A 13,536-nucleotide genomic window follows, 5' to 3' on the forward strand; every position below is an offset into this window, starting at 1 on the left:
CATGGCCCTGAACTTGACTCATCACCATGGCCTCTCCGATGTCCAGAACGGTACTTGATAGAACACAGCACTCAGTGGGTATTTGCTGCATGAATGATTGAATTTATTAATCAGTGCATGGATGGATTGTCATGTAGGTGGCTTTGGTGGCTGGGTGGGGATGAAGGGAGATACTACATAAGCTGTAGCCAGTGCCTGCCTACGGCAGCAGGTGGCTGGAAGGAGAAGGCCACGTCACCCGGAGCAGGCTGAGTCCATTTTAATGGCCTGGCAGTGAGGTGCGTGCATGGCGGAGGCCCGCAGAAGAGGTAATGCTGAGAGGGCAGCTCTGCCCACTCTTCTAATTATTGCTTGAGTCTTTCCGGGAGTGCCAGCTGCCTGCCCCGGAGAGTTTGGTCTCATCCGTCACAGTGTGAGCTCGGGGTAGGGCTGCTGCCACTGCCAGTGGGGAAGACAAGAGGAGGTTCCCAGGGGCCTTTGGGTCTTGGAGAGCAAAGGCAGCCTCAGGCTTGGGCCACACTCGGCTCAGGTCCCTTCCTGTCCCCAGGGTGGCTGAAAGGTGTCCCCTGACTTGAAGGTCCCATCAAGAAGCCTCCAGCGTGGCCAAGGAGCAAGCCAGCTGAAGGAGGGTCCACAGCAACCCTAGGCAGGGAGCCTCGGATGGTTTGGTGTCTGCTGACATGGAAGCCCTTGGGAAGATGGTGCCCCGGTGACTGGCTGGGCAGGTAGGCAGCTCAGGCCCGGAAGGAGGCCTTGACCACACGGCCCTTCAGTGGCTGTGGCGGCCGGAAGTTGTTCACCATGTGGATCCTCTCGTCCTCCTCTGAGGTGAAAAGCAGGCTCCGGAATTTCTCCATCTTAAGGCAGGAGAGATACTCAGGGCAGAAGGGGGAGCTGTGGTCCCCTCTGACCCCAGACACATCGTCTGGCATACCCTGCCCAGCTAGCTCTGTCCTTCTCTCCTCCTGCCCCGAGGGCTTGTCCCTACTCCCCACTCATTTCCTGTTGGGACCCCCGACCTCAGTGACTTATTCCTAAAGAGCCTCTGAACCTAGGTCCTGCTCTGTGTAGCTCCAGTTCCAATCTTCACTCTAAGAATCGTCCACAAATGCAGCATTCAGATTCTAGCACACTAGGGGCGGTCCCAGCATCCAGGGATCTCTCCTTCTAGCCTGTGCCCAGGTCCTAATGACTAACAACCAAGCTGACCCCCACCCAAGAATCTGAACATTTATTAGCAAAAAATGGGAACCTTGACGGTGGGACCGCAGGCTGTGGACTGCTATGGTCACGCTGCCCAGGTGTACCTGAGTGTCACCTCCCTCCATCTGCTGCTCTGGGAGGACTCACCTGCCTCTCAGAGATACGGATGGGCTCCCGGAGCACAATCCAGGTGACGCTCTCGCTCAGCGGTGGTGTCGTCAGGGACCCGGGGTAGGTCCAGTAGTGCCGGCTGGCAGGCAGGAGGCACTTGGGGTTGAAGCAGCTGAACTGGGCCTTGGTGCCCTGGGGCAGGGTGGGGGACCCAGGAATCAGCACAGACCTCCCACCAGGATGAGAGCAGCATCCTCCCTGCCCATTTCTGTCAATAGGATTTAGGCTTATATGACCCACTGAGGCAAACTGTGGGCAAATGTCTGTGATCCCAGAGGCCATCTCCCAGCCTGGCCAGCCCTCTTTACCCATCCTTTTGCATTAGAAAGCTGTGCTTCCTAAGCCCTTGGGGCATCATGTTCTCTCCTTTGCCCTCGACAAACCTCAGTGGTGCTGCCTGTTGGAGGACCATTAGAGTGATAAGCATCTCATGAATCCTATACCAAACCAGACCGCATGCTGGGCACACAGTGGAGCCGTGGGCCCTGATGACGAGGAGTCAGTCGCAGCGCCCCACAGCTGCGGACCTGCACCCTTCACCTCTGCAAGGGTCTGCTGCCAGGATGGAGGAGTGGGAGGGCCCACTCCATGATCTAGCCTGGCCCTCCCTCCCCTCCCAGGCTGCTCTGGATCAAGGGCACCGACCCCTGGTCTCACCTTAAACCGAACCATGTAGAGCGCATCTGTCAGACGGTTCATGCTGGGGTGCTCGTCCCCCGTCTGTCAGAGAGAAGGCAGTGTGAGCCCAGAATTCACTGTGTTCTGTGACTAGGGGTAGCACCAGGCCTCCCATGGCCCTCTGGTTCCCCGGTAACCCTCTCACCTCCAGGAAGACACCGACCACAGCCAGGCCATCGGGCGCCGAGGCCGCCTCCCCAAAGGTGCTGTACTTCTTGGCGTTCCAATGAACCAGGTGCAGCTACAGGGCAACAACAGGCCAGGCCAGGGCTTTAGTGCCTCCCAGAATCCATGAGAGTTCAGGGCTAGGCTTCCCTCATTCCCACAGGACTCCTGGCCCCCCTGCAGGAGGGGCTCCTCTGGGAGCCATGGGTCAAAGAGCATTTACCCTGTTCTAGGTCTGACCCTTTCCTGAGCCCCAAGGGACCAAAGAGCTCAGGCCCTGCCCTCCATGAACTATGAAATAGATAATGACCATCTAATGTGACACCTCTCTGAGGAAGTGGATCCTGCAGCTGAGGCCAAAGAATCAGAAGAGGGTTACCTGATGGAACTCTCAGGGCAAGGCATTTCAGGCAGAAAGAACAGCATAGGTAAATGCCTAGAGGTATGAAAGAGCCAAGCTTCCCAGGTGGCTCAGTGGTAAAGAATCCGCCTGCCAATGCAGGAGACACAGGAGATGGGGGTTTGATCCCTGGGTCCAGGAGATCCCCTGGAGAAGGAAATGGCAACCCACTCCAGTATTCTAGACTGGAGAACCCCATGGACAGAGGAGCCTGGCAAATTATAGTCAATGCGATTGCAAATGAGTAGGACAAGACTTAGCGACTAAACAATAACAATGGCAACATGAAAGAGCCAGGTGCGGGCAGGGATTCATTACATGGAGGTCAGTATGAGAAGAGGTCAAGGTGAGATGAGGCCAGGCAAAGCCAGGTCACGCAGGGCCTTGAGGACCAGGCTTAATCCTTGAAGGGTTGTTGCAAGGCTGTGATGGGACTGGATTTGCCCTTCAGAAAATTCCTTCTGGACACACAGATCAGCACAACAGTGGGCCAACTTCAGGTGGAAGACCCTGTGCTGAGGGTGGGTGGAGGTCCCCTTGGGGGACCCCACATTGGGCACCTAGCAAACCCTTGACCCCCAGTACCCCACTCCTTCCCCCATCAGGCAGAGGAGGGTCTTACCTCGCTGGGGAATGACTTTCCATCCACCGTGTGCTCTGAGCCCACACCATGCTTCTTGCCCCAGTGGAAATGGAACTGCTTAAGGCGGTAGGGCCCATCCAGGGGGCCCCCAGACACCACTGCGGGGAAAAGGGGGACCTGTAGCAATAGCCGCGAGAGACCCCACACTGCCTGAAGGCGGCAGTATTAGCATCGGGGCAGTGCCCAGGAGGGGGATAAACTTTTCATTTGGAACATTCCTGGGGCTAAGTGGACTTGGATCGGTCCCCATGCAGTTCCCTTATGCCTTTGACTGGGCCAGGGCAGAAATCCTCGAGGCCTGTAGGTGGCAGAGGAGTCTAGTAGTCTAGTACTGACAGCGTACATCCTTCCATCAGGCTGTCCTCCCCACTCCTGCCCACTTTCCAGTGGAAGCTGGGACTTTGCCTCTCAGACCCTCTTCGCCACTAATGGTAGACGTCCCATGCCTGCAGCCCTGACTCAGAGCTGAGTCAGAAGGATTCTCTTCTTTAGTCTTCATGATAACTCAGAAGGACAGAACCTATTATTATTCCTATTGTACAAAGGAAGAACCGAGAGACAGAGAGGGCAAGGTCTTTGTCCAAGGTCACACACAGCAAGGCACTGAGCTAAGATAGAAGCCCACATCTACTTGATGTAAGTCCAGAGCCCAGGGCCCTAATCACCAGGCTGTGCTGCCTGCCCAGAACCTGGTGGCTCCCCAGGGCCTGATGTCCAGAGGCCAGCTCTTGAGGGTCCCCACTCCAAGGGTCAGGCCCCTGTCTTGCCCAGAGTCCCGGCCTCATGGCCTCCTTGGCAGGGACAGTTTATGCTGGTTTTGTGACTTTCCTACTCTGACACCCAGCGAGCAGAGGCCGCACACAAGGCCTCCTGGGACTGACTGAATTTCTAGCTGAAATAGATCTAGCAGTGGAGGGAGCCCCCACCAGGTCTGAAAATGAGCTCCCGGATCAGGTGACGGCCCTGGGCTCAGAGTTCCACTAGGCCCCTCCAGGATGGGTGACCGGGGCAGGGCCCTGACCCCTGTGGGCCCCTCACGGAGGAGGGTAATGGGACACCCCAGAGGCCCCGTCTCCCTGTCCTGCCTCACCTGAGCAGCAGGTCTGTCCATGGCAATGCTGGGTGGTTAACTGAACCTGAAGGTTGTGGCTCTGGGTTGAGGCCCAATCAGGATGCCTCCATCCTGGGGAAGGCCTGTAGACTGAGCTTCTGATATGGACTGTGGAGGCTCACTCTTCCAAGCATGCCCCACCTGGGACTCCATAGTGTAACCTCTTAGAGAGTGACTTCCCCCCCTAACCCTTGAGCTTGGCTTCCTCAGCCTGCTCTCTGCATCCTGACCACAGAACACACTGCCATTCACGGTGTACTGACTATGTGTTCAGGTACTCTGCAGACATCAACCCCCACAGTGGCCTAGAGGGGGACACATTGTTACCCGCCCTGGCCAGATGTGGGACAGAGGCTCGGAAAGGTAGGTCTCTTGCCCAAGGTCACACAGCTGGGAAGTGGCAGGGCCCCAACTCTCTCACTCCTCAGCCTACTTTCTTTCCACTGGGCCCCTAACCCCTCAGGCCTGGGCATTCTATTAAGGGAGAGAACCCCAGCCAGGCTAGAAAGTGAGCCCCTGGATCCGTGGTCCAGAGGAATGCTCCCTTGGGCCTCCCCTACCAAGAGTGGCCTTCACTGAGCTCCTTATGTCTGAATTGACCCCTCAGTGTCCTCTGAAGGTTATTCAGAAGGTCCAGTCACTTGAAAACTACTCCTTCATAAACTGTGATCTTAGGTGCTTCCTTGGTGGCTTAGCGGTAAAAATCTGCCAATGCAGGAGATGCAGATTTGATCTCTGGGTTGGGAAGATTCCCTGGAGAAAGAAATGGCAACCCATGGCAGTATTCTTGCCTGGGAAATCCCAAAGGACAGAGGAGCCTGGCGGGCTACATTCCATAGGGTCGCCAAGAGTTGGACACGACTTAGTGACTAAACAACAACAACAATGTCATCAAGAGGCCCATGTTCCTCCCCAAAGCTCTGGGTGAGAGCCTTTTACTTAGAATTCAGTACCAGAAATGCTGTGTCTCTCTTCGGAGGATCTGTTGGATTTCCTCCCTTCTGCAGCAAGAATTATAACTGATCCTCTTTCCCTTTTTTCCTAGCCTACCAGAGAACTTGGGACTAAGCAAATAAGATCATTCCTATCTGGCTTTCCTCCTCTTGTCTGCCTTTTGATTCTCTATTTGAAATCTGAGTTCCCCTGAGTACTTTCATTGCACGTATGGGGGGCAGGGGTAGGAGACAGAGAGGCAGAGTACCAGTCACTTCCTTATGTAAGAAACTTTAGCAGGTTCCCCCCTTGTCCCACTCGACCCCTTCACAGGCCTGGTCATAAGGACAAAAATCCCTATACTAAGGAGCACTCCCAAGCCTTCTGTCTAGGAATTTATCATGGAAGAATCCTCTAATCCCAGGGCAAAGAGACCCTGGAAGGAGCTGCCACAAGTTCCCATTGGGTTCTCTTTGGTCCAAGATAGTTGGGATTTGAGGCTGTAGGTGGGCTGGAGACTTCGGAGTAGGACCAGGAAGGTTCTGGCCTTCCCCAGTTCACTAAGTTTCTGCTAGCCCATCTTACAGGCAGGTTCTTGAGCGGAATAAACCAATTGCTTATGACCTTAACAAGGGGCCTGGCACGCAGAACATTTTAGCTCCATTCTCTTTCTGCTGGGCTTAACCAGATCACACAGAGAGGAGGATTTGGCCTTAGGCCACACAGCAGGTCAGTGATGAGGCAGGGAGTGGAAACAAACCTGACCTCAAGCACTAAATGAAAGAGAAGAAAGAGAATTAGTATTTCTTGTGCATCTACTACATGCCAGCACTACAGACATCACTCCAGGTTTTTTCATTTTTCCTCTCTGTGACCCCAGGGAGGGAGACAGGGTCTTAATGCCCCCATTTTATGCATCAGGAGACTGAGGCTTCACAGCTGGTGACAAGTGGAGCCTTCCTTTCCCAGCATGGTGTTCTGCCCTTCTTGAGCCTACCCCAATCAGGTTAGGATTCCAGGGAGAAGAGTGCCAGGGGCCGGTAGGGGCCACTTACCAGTTCGGTCATCACTGTCATTGAAGTCCACTTGGACAGAGTGGCCATTGTTGGCGATGCTGAGGGATGTGCAGGACTCATAGGAGATCTCCAGTGGCTTCAGGCTGGGCGAGTACACAGCCTGGCTAGATATGATATTGATTGGGGACTGGCGGTCTCCCTGGGCAATGGGATACAGCTTGTGCCAGTGTGAGGGGCCTGCAGATGGCGGGAAGAGGGCAAGAACTCAGGCCAACTTGGATCTCAGGGCTGCAGATGAGGGCATTTCTGGGGGATGGTCTCCGTGCTATATACTTTCAGAGGTCAGCCCCTGCTCTGGAGTCACATGGTCTGGAGCATCACTCCCAGCTCTGCCACTTCCCCTCTTAGCCTCCACTTTCTTGTCTGTGAAATGGCCTCCCCAAAGCTCTCTACCCATAGCTGATAGGAGATCCAGAGAGCTAATGCGTGGAAGGGAGCACACAAAAGCTACAGGCTCAGGGGCAGTTTGGGGTAGCAGGTCCTCCCTGACACCCAGCATATGTTTAGAGAGGTCCCCAAAGCCCCGAGGTCACTGACCCGACCCTACCAGGTGTCTGGCCTCTTCTTGCATCTGACCAAGTTCCAGTCAGTGTTCATAATAATGATAACAAAAGCTCACATCAACTTCACTTTGGCTCTATGACATGCATTTGCTTCTCACAATAGCCTTGCCAAGTAGAGACAAGTGTGATTCCCATTTCACAGATGAGGGCACTGAACGTCACTTGTGCACGTGCGCATGCACACTTGGGTACAGGTGCAAACACAGTGTGCATGCCTTGCCCCCCAGCTGCCCTCCTTGGGCATGTGCAGGTCCAGGGAGATCTTCATGTGCGCAGACATATGTGCACAGTGACCTGAGCTCACCGCATCCAGAGCGGGCAGGCCCAGTAACACATGTGTAAAAATGTGCAGCTCTTCCAAGTATCTCTGACACACATATATGCACCCTCACATGTAGATACTCCCTGTTGCAAACCCAGGTCTGCACTAAGAGACTATAGCAAAACACATGCTCGTGCACATACATGCACACCTGTGTGCACACCCACGAGCACCCACCACCTGCCTCCCAGAGATTCCATCTGCAGCCGAGAGGCTCGGCATCTCCCTGGGGAACATCCTGAGATGCAGCCTATTTTTAGAGCCACTGCCGGCTGGTGCTTCTCCCCGTTTTTGGCTTCTTAAGTTTTCCTGAGAAAACAGCAGCAGGTGCCGACAGAGCTGTGTCCCCAGTGGATGACTCAGAAGCGTGGCCCAGACCCACTGTGGGTTATTTTTGAAGTCCTGTGAGCATGCCGCATGCCGGCACCTCCATCCTCTGTCCTTCCCGCCCTCACTGTCCCTAGGCTGGGTGACCCAGGACTGGGTGAGGCACAGAAGCTTCAGGGAGGCCAGCTACAGGGCAGCCCTAATGCAATACTGGACATTCAGTGCTGGTGGTCAGGACTAGCAAGAAGGCTAAAGTCAGGGGACTTTGACTCTGGGGGAGGCACGCAGAAGCTGGCTGGAAGCAGGAGCTGGGGATGGGGGGAGAGAATCTTCTAGGAGGGTCCTGTCAACCTGCCCCTTCTCTGCCTCTCTCTGCATCTCTGCGGATCTCTGTTGCCTTTTTCTGAAAATCTCTTTCTAGCTTTTGCATGTCCAAACAGGGTTTTCCCCTTCAAAATATGCTCCTCTGTGCTTGGGACCTCAGAGCGGGGGCAAAGACCCCACAGCACCTCCCTAACTCTCTCTGACCCAATTGTAAGCCCCAGACCCCCAGACTTGGTACCCAGGACCCCCATCCACCCCTCACAGAGTGCCTGCCTCTCTGCAGATAAGTAGGGATGGGGGGTTCCTCCCACCAGCACTCCCCTTCTCCCACCCCCACCTGCCTTGCCTTGGTTTCCTCTGGATCTTGGTTCCTCAGGGAAAGCTAAGAACTCTTATCCCACATCCCCATCCCAGCTTGGTAAGAAATAGCCTCAAAGGAACTGCCCTGCTGCAGACCCACACTCAAGTGGTCTGGCTCTCACCTTCTGCCTCTTCTCCCTTCCTCTGCATTTTAAGGAAACTGAGGCAGGATCGAGGAGCTATTCTCCGGGTCAGACCAGGAGGCTGATGTGGGCCACCGGCTCCCTTGTCTCACACCGGGACGTGCTCAGACATCCTGCCAGAGGCAGACACGCAGACACATCCGAGCGCCCTTAGATGCTCCCTTCCTTCACATACCTGCCAACTCGAAAGCTTGGACACTTCGACGGGCAAACTCTGCCAGGGACACCGCGCCCTTGCCCACGCGGAGCCCAGCTCCCGGGAGGTCACCGCACACCAGCCGTGCGCGCTCCCCGCACAAACACCGCGCAGCGCGCTGCATTCGGACCGCCCCCAGCTGCCCTGGGCTGCCTCCACCCGCTGCGCACTCCGGCGGGCCTGAGTGAGTGAGTGTCCGGCCAGCTGGGTCGTCAGGGGCTGCGCGGAGGAGGAGGCAGGACGCGCTTGGCTCGCTGGCGGCGGGGCCGGACGGAGAGCAGCGCGCACTTTGCGCCAGGTGCGGGGGATGCCAGGGCTTTCTGACCCAGCGGGTGGGCCGGGCTCTGGGGGCTGGATGGGAGAAGGGTCCCCATCTCGCCTGGAGGATAGGGGGCTTTCAGGTCCCGCTGGGTGGGAGGGTCAGGGACGAGTCCCAGTGGATGGGGGCCGGCTGGGGTCTGTGCCTACCGTCGTTCTGGCCGTAGCCCCAGCCGTGGTGGCCGGTCATGCCGCTGCCGTCACCTGCCGGCTCGGCTCAGTTCTGCTCGCTCGGGCTGCGGCTCCGGCCCCGCTCGCTGCTGCGGAGCAGCCTCTTAAAGCGGCGGCAGGCGGGAGGAGCGGTTCCCAGGGGACCCGCCCCCCCACCCCCTAGTAGGGCGAGAGAGGCTGGCCCTGCCCCGCCCTGCCCTCTCCCACCCACCCCGCAAGCCAGTTGAGCCCTGAGTTGAGATGCGGGCTGTGTGGGGGGTGTCGAGGGGACCTAAACCCCATCCCCACGCTGACCCTGGCCGAGCCCTGTTCCTCCTTCCCTCCAGCGCGCGTACAGCCTCTGGGGCAGGAGAAGTCACCCCTCGAGGGCCGCCTCCGTTTCTCCACACCCCGTCCGTTCCCCAGGCTTGTCCCTGGGGGTAAATTCCACCACCGGAGACCTGGGCTCTGGGCTCTGAGTCCTCTTGGACTGGGGCCCCTTGAAACTGCAAATTGCACTGACCATCAAGTGTCCAGGAATGGAGTTTCCCCCGTTCGGGGAAGGATCCAGGTGCTGGGCCAAGCTTTGGATCCTTCCTGTTTCCTAACCCCCTCGGCTTTCCTACAGCAATGGGTGGTATACTTGCATTCGCCTGATTGCGTAGAGCAGGAGACTGAGGCCCAGAGAGATGAAGTGACTTCTCATCGCAGATCTTCTTGCTAGAGACTGAGGGCTTTACTTTCCATTTGTCTCACTCCTGGATTCTTGTGCTCTTTCCTACTTTCCCTTGGTGTCCGGGGGTTGTCGGGGTTTGGGAGCCCTGGGGTAGGAGGAGGGCTTAGGCAGAACCACGGTCTCATAATGGGAGTGGGGAGTTTGGACTTGAACCACTGGGCATTAAGGCAGACAGACCCCAGGGAACTTCCCTGGTGGTCCGGAAGCTGAGACTCTGCGTTCCCAATGCAGGGGGCCAGGGTTCGATGGATCCCTGGTCAGGGAACTAGATTCCACATGCCACAACTCAGGATCCCACATGCCGCAATGAAAACTCGGCGCAGCCAAATAAATACTTAAAAAGACAGGCCCACAGAGCACCAGCTGGCTCATCCCATGGAACTAAGTATGAGGCCCTACCTCCACCCTCTCCTTCTCTCCCTTGCTTCCTCCACTGTCCTGGTCTCTTTGCCTATTTCTTTACAGCCCACTGTTTGTCCCTCCTTTCCTTGCCTTCCCACGACCTTCGGCATACCTGCTGGGAGCTCAGGCCCTCCACCCTGCACTCAATCTCAGTATCTGCCTTGGCCCAACATTTTCCCATCCACAAGCCCTGGTCCTTGCTGTGCCCTCCACCTGGGACGTCCTCTGTCTTCCACCCACTGGCTCCAGCCGGCCCAATCTGATTCATCTGAGGATGTGGCCTTATGCCAAGGATAGGGCTTGTCTCTGGCTAGGCCTCAGCAGGCACTTTTGGGAAGACAAACAGATGGGTGGATGGAAGGAGAGACAAATGATCCCACCCAGGGATTTGTACCCAACCAGAGTCGAAGAACCATTTGTGAAATCTCTGCTGGTCTGACCTCTACCAGAGGGAGACTATTTCAGACCCTTTTGTTGGCTGACCTTGTGAGGGAATCTGCCATCTTGTCTGCCAGGCTCCCCTATATCTGTGTGGCTGTCTTGGTTTCCCTCTCTTAGGCCCTGAACCCCTCAAGTCCCCGAGTGGAGCTTTGGAGATTAAGTGACAACTGATTGCCTGGGCCAAAGTCAGTCAGTGACCTCCCAGCACTGCCTAGACACCTCTCCTTGACCCAGGAGCTGGAAGGGGCCCTTAATAAAAATCTGACTCTAAGACAGGGGACAGGGGATCATAACAGACATGCAGAGGGTAGCCCCCAAGACTGCCTCTGTTCCTCTCCCAGAAGAGCCAGCCACCTTTCTCCTGGGGGAGCTGCAACACTCTCAGGGCCTGGGGTTGGGCCCAAATGTGTCTACTTCACTGACCTACTTACCCCTTGCTGTGACCCAGCCATTTCCATATTTATAGTACTTTTAAAAAATGGAATTACTTATATAGCATTGAATCGAGCTTCATTCTCACAGTAGCCCCACTTTGTAGATGAGGAAAGCAGGGCTCAGAGGAGTTGAGTTAGGGTGCACAGTGAGTGACAGAGCTAGGAAAAAAACCCAGAGCTGCTGAGTCCCTTCTTCAACATGTCTAAAATCACCAGGAGGGGGGAGGAAGTGGATTTGAAATTTGATTGTCATTTGTGTAGACAGGTAAGACTTCCTCCACAGTAACTGAAGAGAAGCTAGGGAGAGTGTTTGGCTCCTGGGTGGAGACTGGGAGCCCGGAAGGGCAGAAGAGGGTGCAGAATGGGAGTGGGAGGGACACCCTTTACTGCTCACTCCTTCAGAAAGAATTAAAATATTGCCTCTTTAACAACCAAATAAAAGTTGATCCAATTCTTTCCTTCCTGCATCCTGTCTTTAGCAGTTTTCTCTAGGTGCTGGAGAGCTGGGAACTCAGGTAGGTGAGAGGAGCTGATGGAGTCTGCCTGTCTGAGGTGAAGCCTCAGTTGCCCCTGTAGCCCACTCAGGTCAACTTGGGAAAGACTGTGCCATTCAGGTACATCCTGTCTCAATTACATGCTGTCTTTAAAACGGAACTGGGGACTTCCCTGGCAGTCTAGTGGTTAAGACTGTGCTCCCAATGCAGGGGGCGTGGGTTCGATCCCTGGTCAGGGAACTAAGATCCCACATGCCATACAATTCAGCCAAAAAAAATTAAAGAAAAAGTGGAATTAAAAAAAAGAATTGATTTCACTTCTCTGGAGCTTATTCTTTGGTCTCATTGGTGTCAGTGGCCTCCTGGATTTCGCACTTGCTAGGGGAGAGGAAGTATAGGGATGTGAGAGCTATGAAGAAGGGCTGGGGGAGGGTTGTATAGCCACACCTCATTCATCCTGACCTTGACCAGATCTCACTTCCCCTATCAAAGATACAAGTGTCTTTGCTCTATAGTAACAAGGTGATTACGGCATCATCCCTGCCCTACCCAAACTCATGGGATCCCTGTGAGTTTCAGTTGAGACAACAGTTGTCCAGTGCTGCACCAACAGGCAGAATCATGCCTGCTCTTCACTGTGTGTTGTGCCCAGGGCCAACAGGCCAGACTGGAAGCCCTGTGACCTTGAGACTCTAAGATCAAAATTACAGCTTCTTAGGTTTTTTTCAAAAAACGTCCACTCCAAGTATATAGAAACAATGGAAATAGTGAGATGTTAGTTTCTTGGGCTCCAAAATCCCTGTGGATGGTGACTGCAGCCATGAAATTAAAAGACGCTTAATCCTTGGAGGAAAAGCAATTACAAACTTAGCGTATTAAAAAGCAGAGACATCACTTTGCCTCCAATGGTCCATACAGTCAAAGCTGTGGTTTTTCCAGTAGTCATGTATGGATGTGAGAGCTGGACAATAAAAAAGGCTGAGCCCTGAAGAACTGATGCCTCCGAACTGTGGTGCTGGAGAAGACTCTTGAGAGTCCCTTGCACAGCAAGGAGATCCAACCAGTCAATCCAAAAGGAAATCAACCCTGAATATTCATTGGAAGGACTGATGCTGAAGCTGAAGGTCCAATACTTTGGCCACCTGATGCGAAGAGCCGACTCATTGGAAAAGGCCCTGATGTTGGGAAAGACTGAAGGCAAGAGAAGGGGGTGACAAAGGGTGAGATGGTTGGAATGGCATCACTGACTCAGTGGACATGAGTTTGAGCAAATTCCTGGAGATGGTGAAGGACAGGGAAGCCTGGTGTGCTGCAGTCCATGGGATCGCAAAGAGTCAGATGCGACTGAGTGACTGAATAACAGCAACAAGTATGTATGTGTGTGCACTCACATGTGGAATGAATCTGGGCTGTGAACTCAGCCAGACATGGTCCTGGCTCCCAGCATCACTAGCTGTGTGATCTGGAGCAAGTTGCTTCACCTCTCAGCCTGTTTTCTGATCTGTCAGATGCGAACAGAGAGTCAAGAGGGCCAATAGGATGGTTGGGTGAGCATATCTGTGAGACTCCTATAACAAAGTATGTACTCCTCAGACCTCTGTTCTTCCCCCTTTTCCTTAGCTTTTTGGGGAAATTTAAAACCCCAAATATTCATTTTCCAGTTACAGTAGTAGTACCTATTTAGTATAGAAAATTCAGGAGAATCAAAAAAGCATAGTAAAGAAAATTCACTGGTCATATTACCACCCAAGAATCACTACTGTAAACACTGTAGTGACCATCCTGCCAGGCTTTTTCAGTATGTATTGTGCTCAGTCATGCAGTCATATCTGACTCTTTGAGACCCTATGGACTGTAGCCCACCAGGCTCCTCTGTCCATGGGATTCTCCAGGTAAGAATACTGGCATGGGTTTGCCATTTCCTCCTTCAGGGGATCTTCCTGACC

The 13,536-nt window shown here is 54.5% G+C and overlaps 2 protein-coding genes across 3 annotated transcripts in view; one reads left to right on the forward strand and one right to left on the reverse strand.

Moving 5' to 3' along the window:
- Positions 1-81: 81 nt before the first annotated feature.
- On the reverse strand, positions 82-9,235 carry CA7 (carbonic anhydrase 7). Of its 2 annotated transcripts, XM_070451193.1 has the most exons (8): positions 9,084-9,235; positions 8,595-8,834; positions 6,360-6,557; positions 3,240-3,358; positions 2,198-2,293; positions 2,032-2,094; positions 1,351-1,506; positions 82-857 (listed from the first exon to the last, which is right to left on the reverse strand). In XM_070451193.1, exons 1-8 carry the CDS (start codon positions 9,121-9,123, stop codon positions 735-737), a joined length of 1,035 nt encoding a protein of 344 aa, XP_070307294.1. In that variant the 5' UTR covers positions 9,124-9,235; the 3' UTR covers positions 82-734. The 2 variants fall into 2 exon arrangements, with proteins under 2 accessions (XP_070307294.1, XP_020740605.2); XM_020884946.2 differs by lacking the exon at positions 8,595-8,834 and having other exon boundaries at positions 9,084-9,230.
- Positions 8,811-13,536, forward strand: part of NAE1 (NEDD8 activating enzyme E1 subunit 1) — a 30,717-nt gene continuing 25,991 nt past the window's right edge. The window contains exon 1 of the mRNA XM_070451192.1: positions 8,811-8,913. The gene's annotated coding sequence lies outside the window, so the exon portion shown is untranslated. The remainder of the gene's footprint in view (positions 8,914-13,536) is intronic.

The sequence above is a fragment of the Odocoileus virginianus genome, chromosome 20 (assembly GCF_023699985.2).
Source record: "Odocoileus virginianus isolate 20LAN1187 ecotype Illinois chromosome 20, Ovbor_1.2, whole genome shotgun sequence".
Lineage (NCBI taxonomy): Eukaryota > Metazoa > Chordata > Mammalia > Artiodactyla > Cervidae > Odocoileus > Odocoileus virginianus.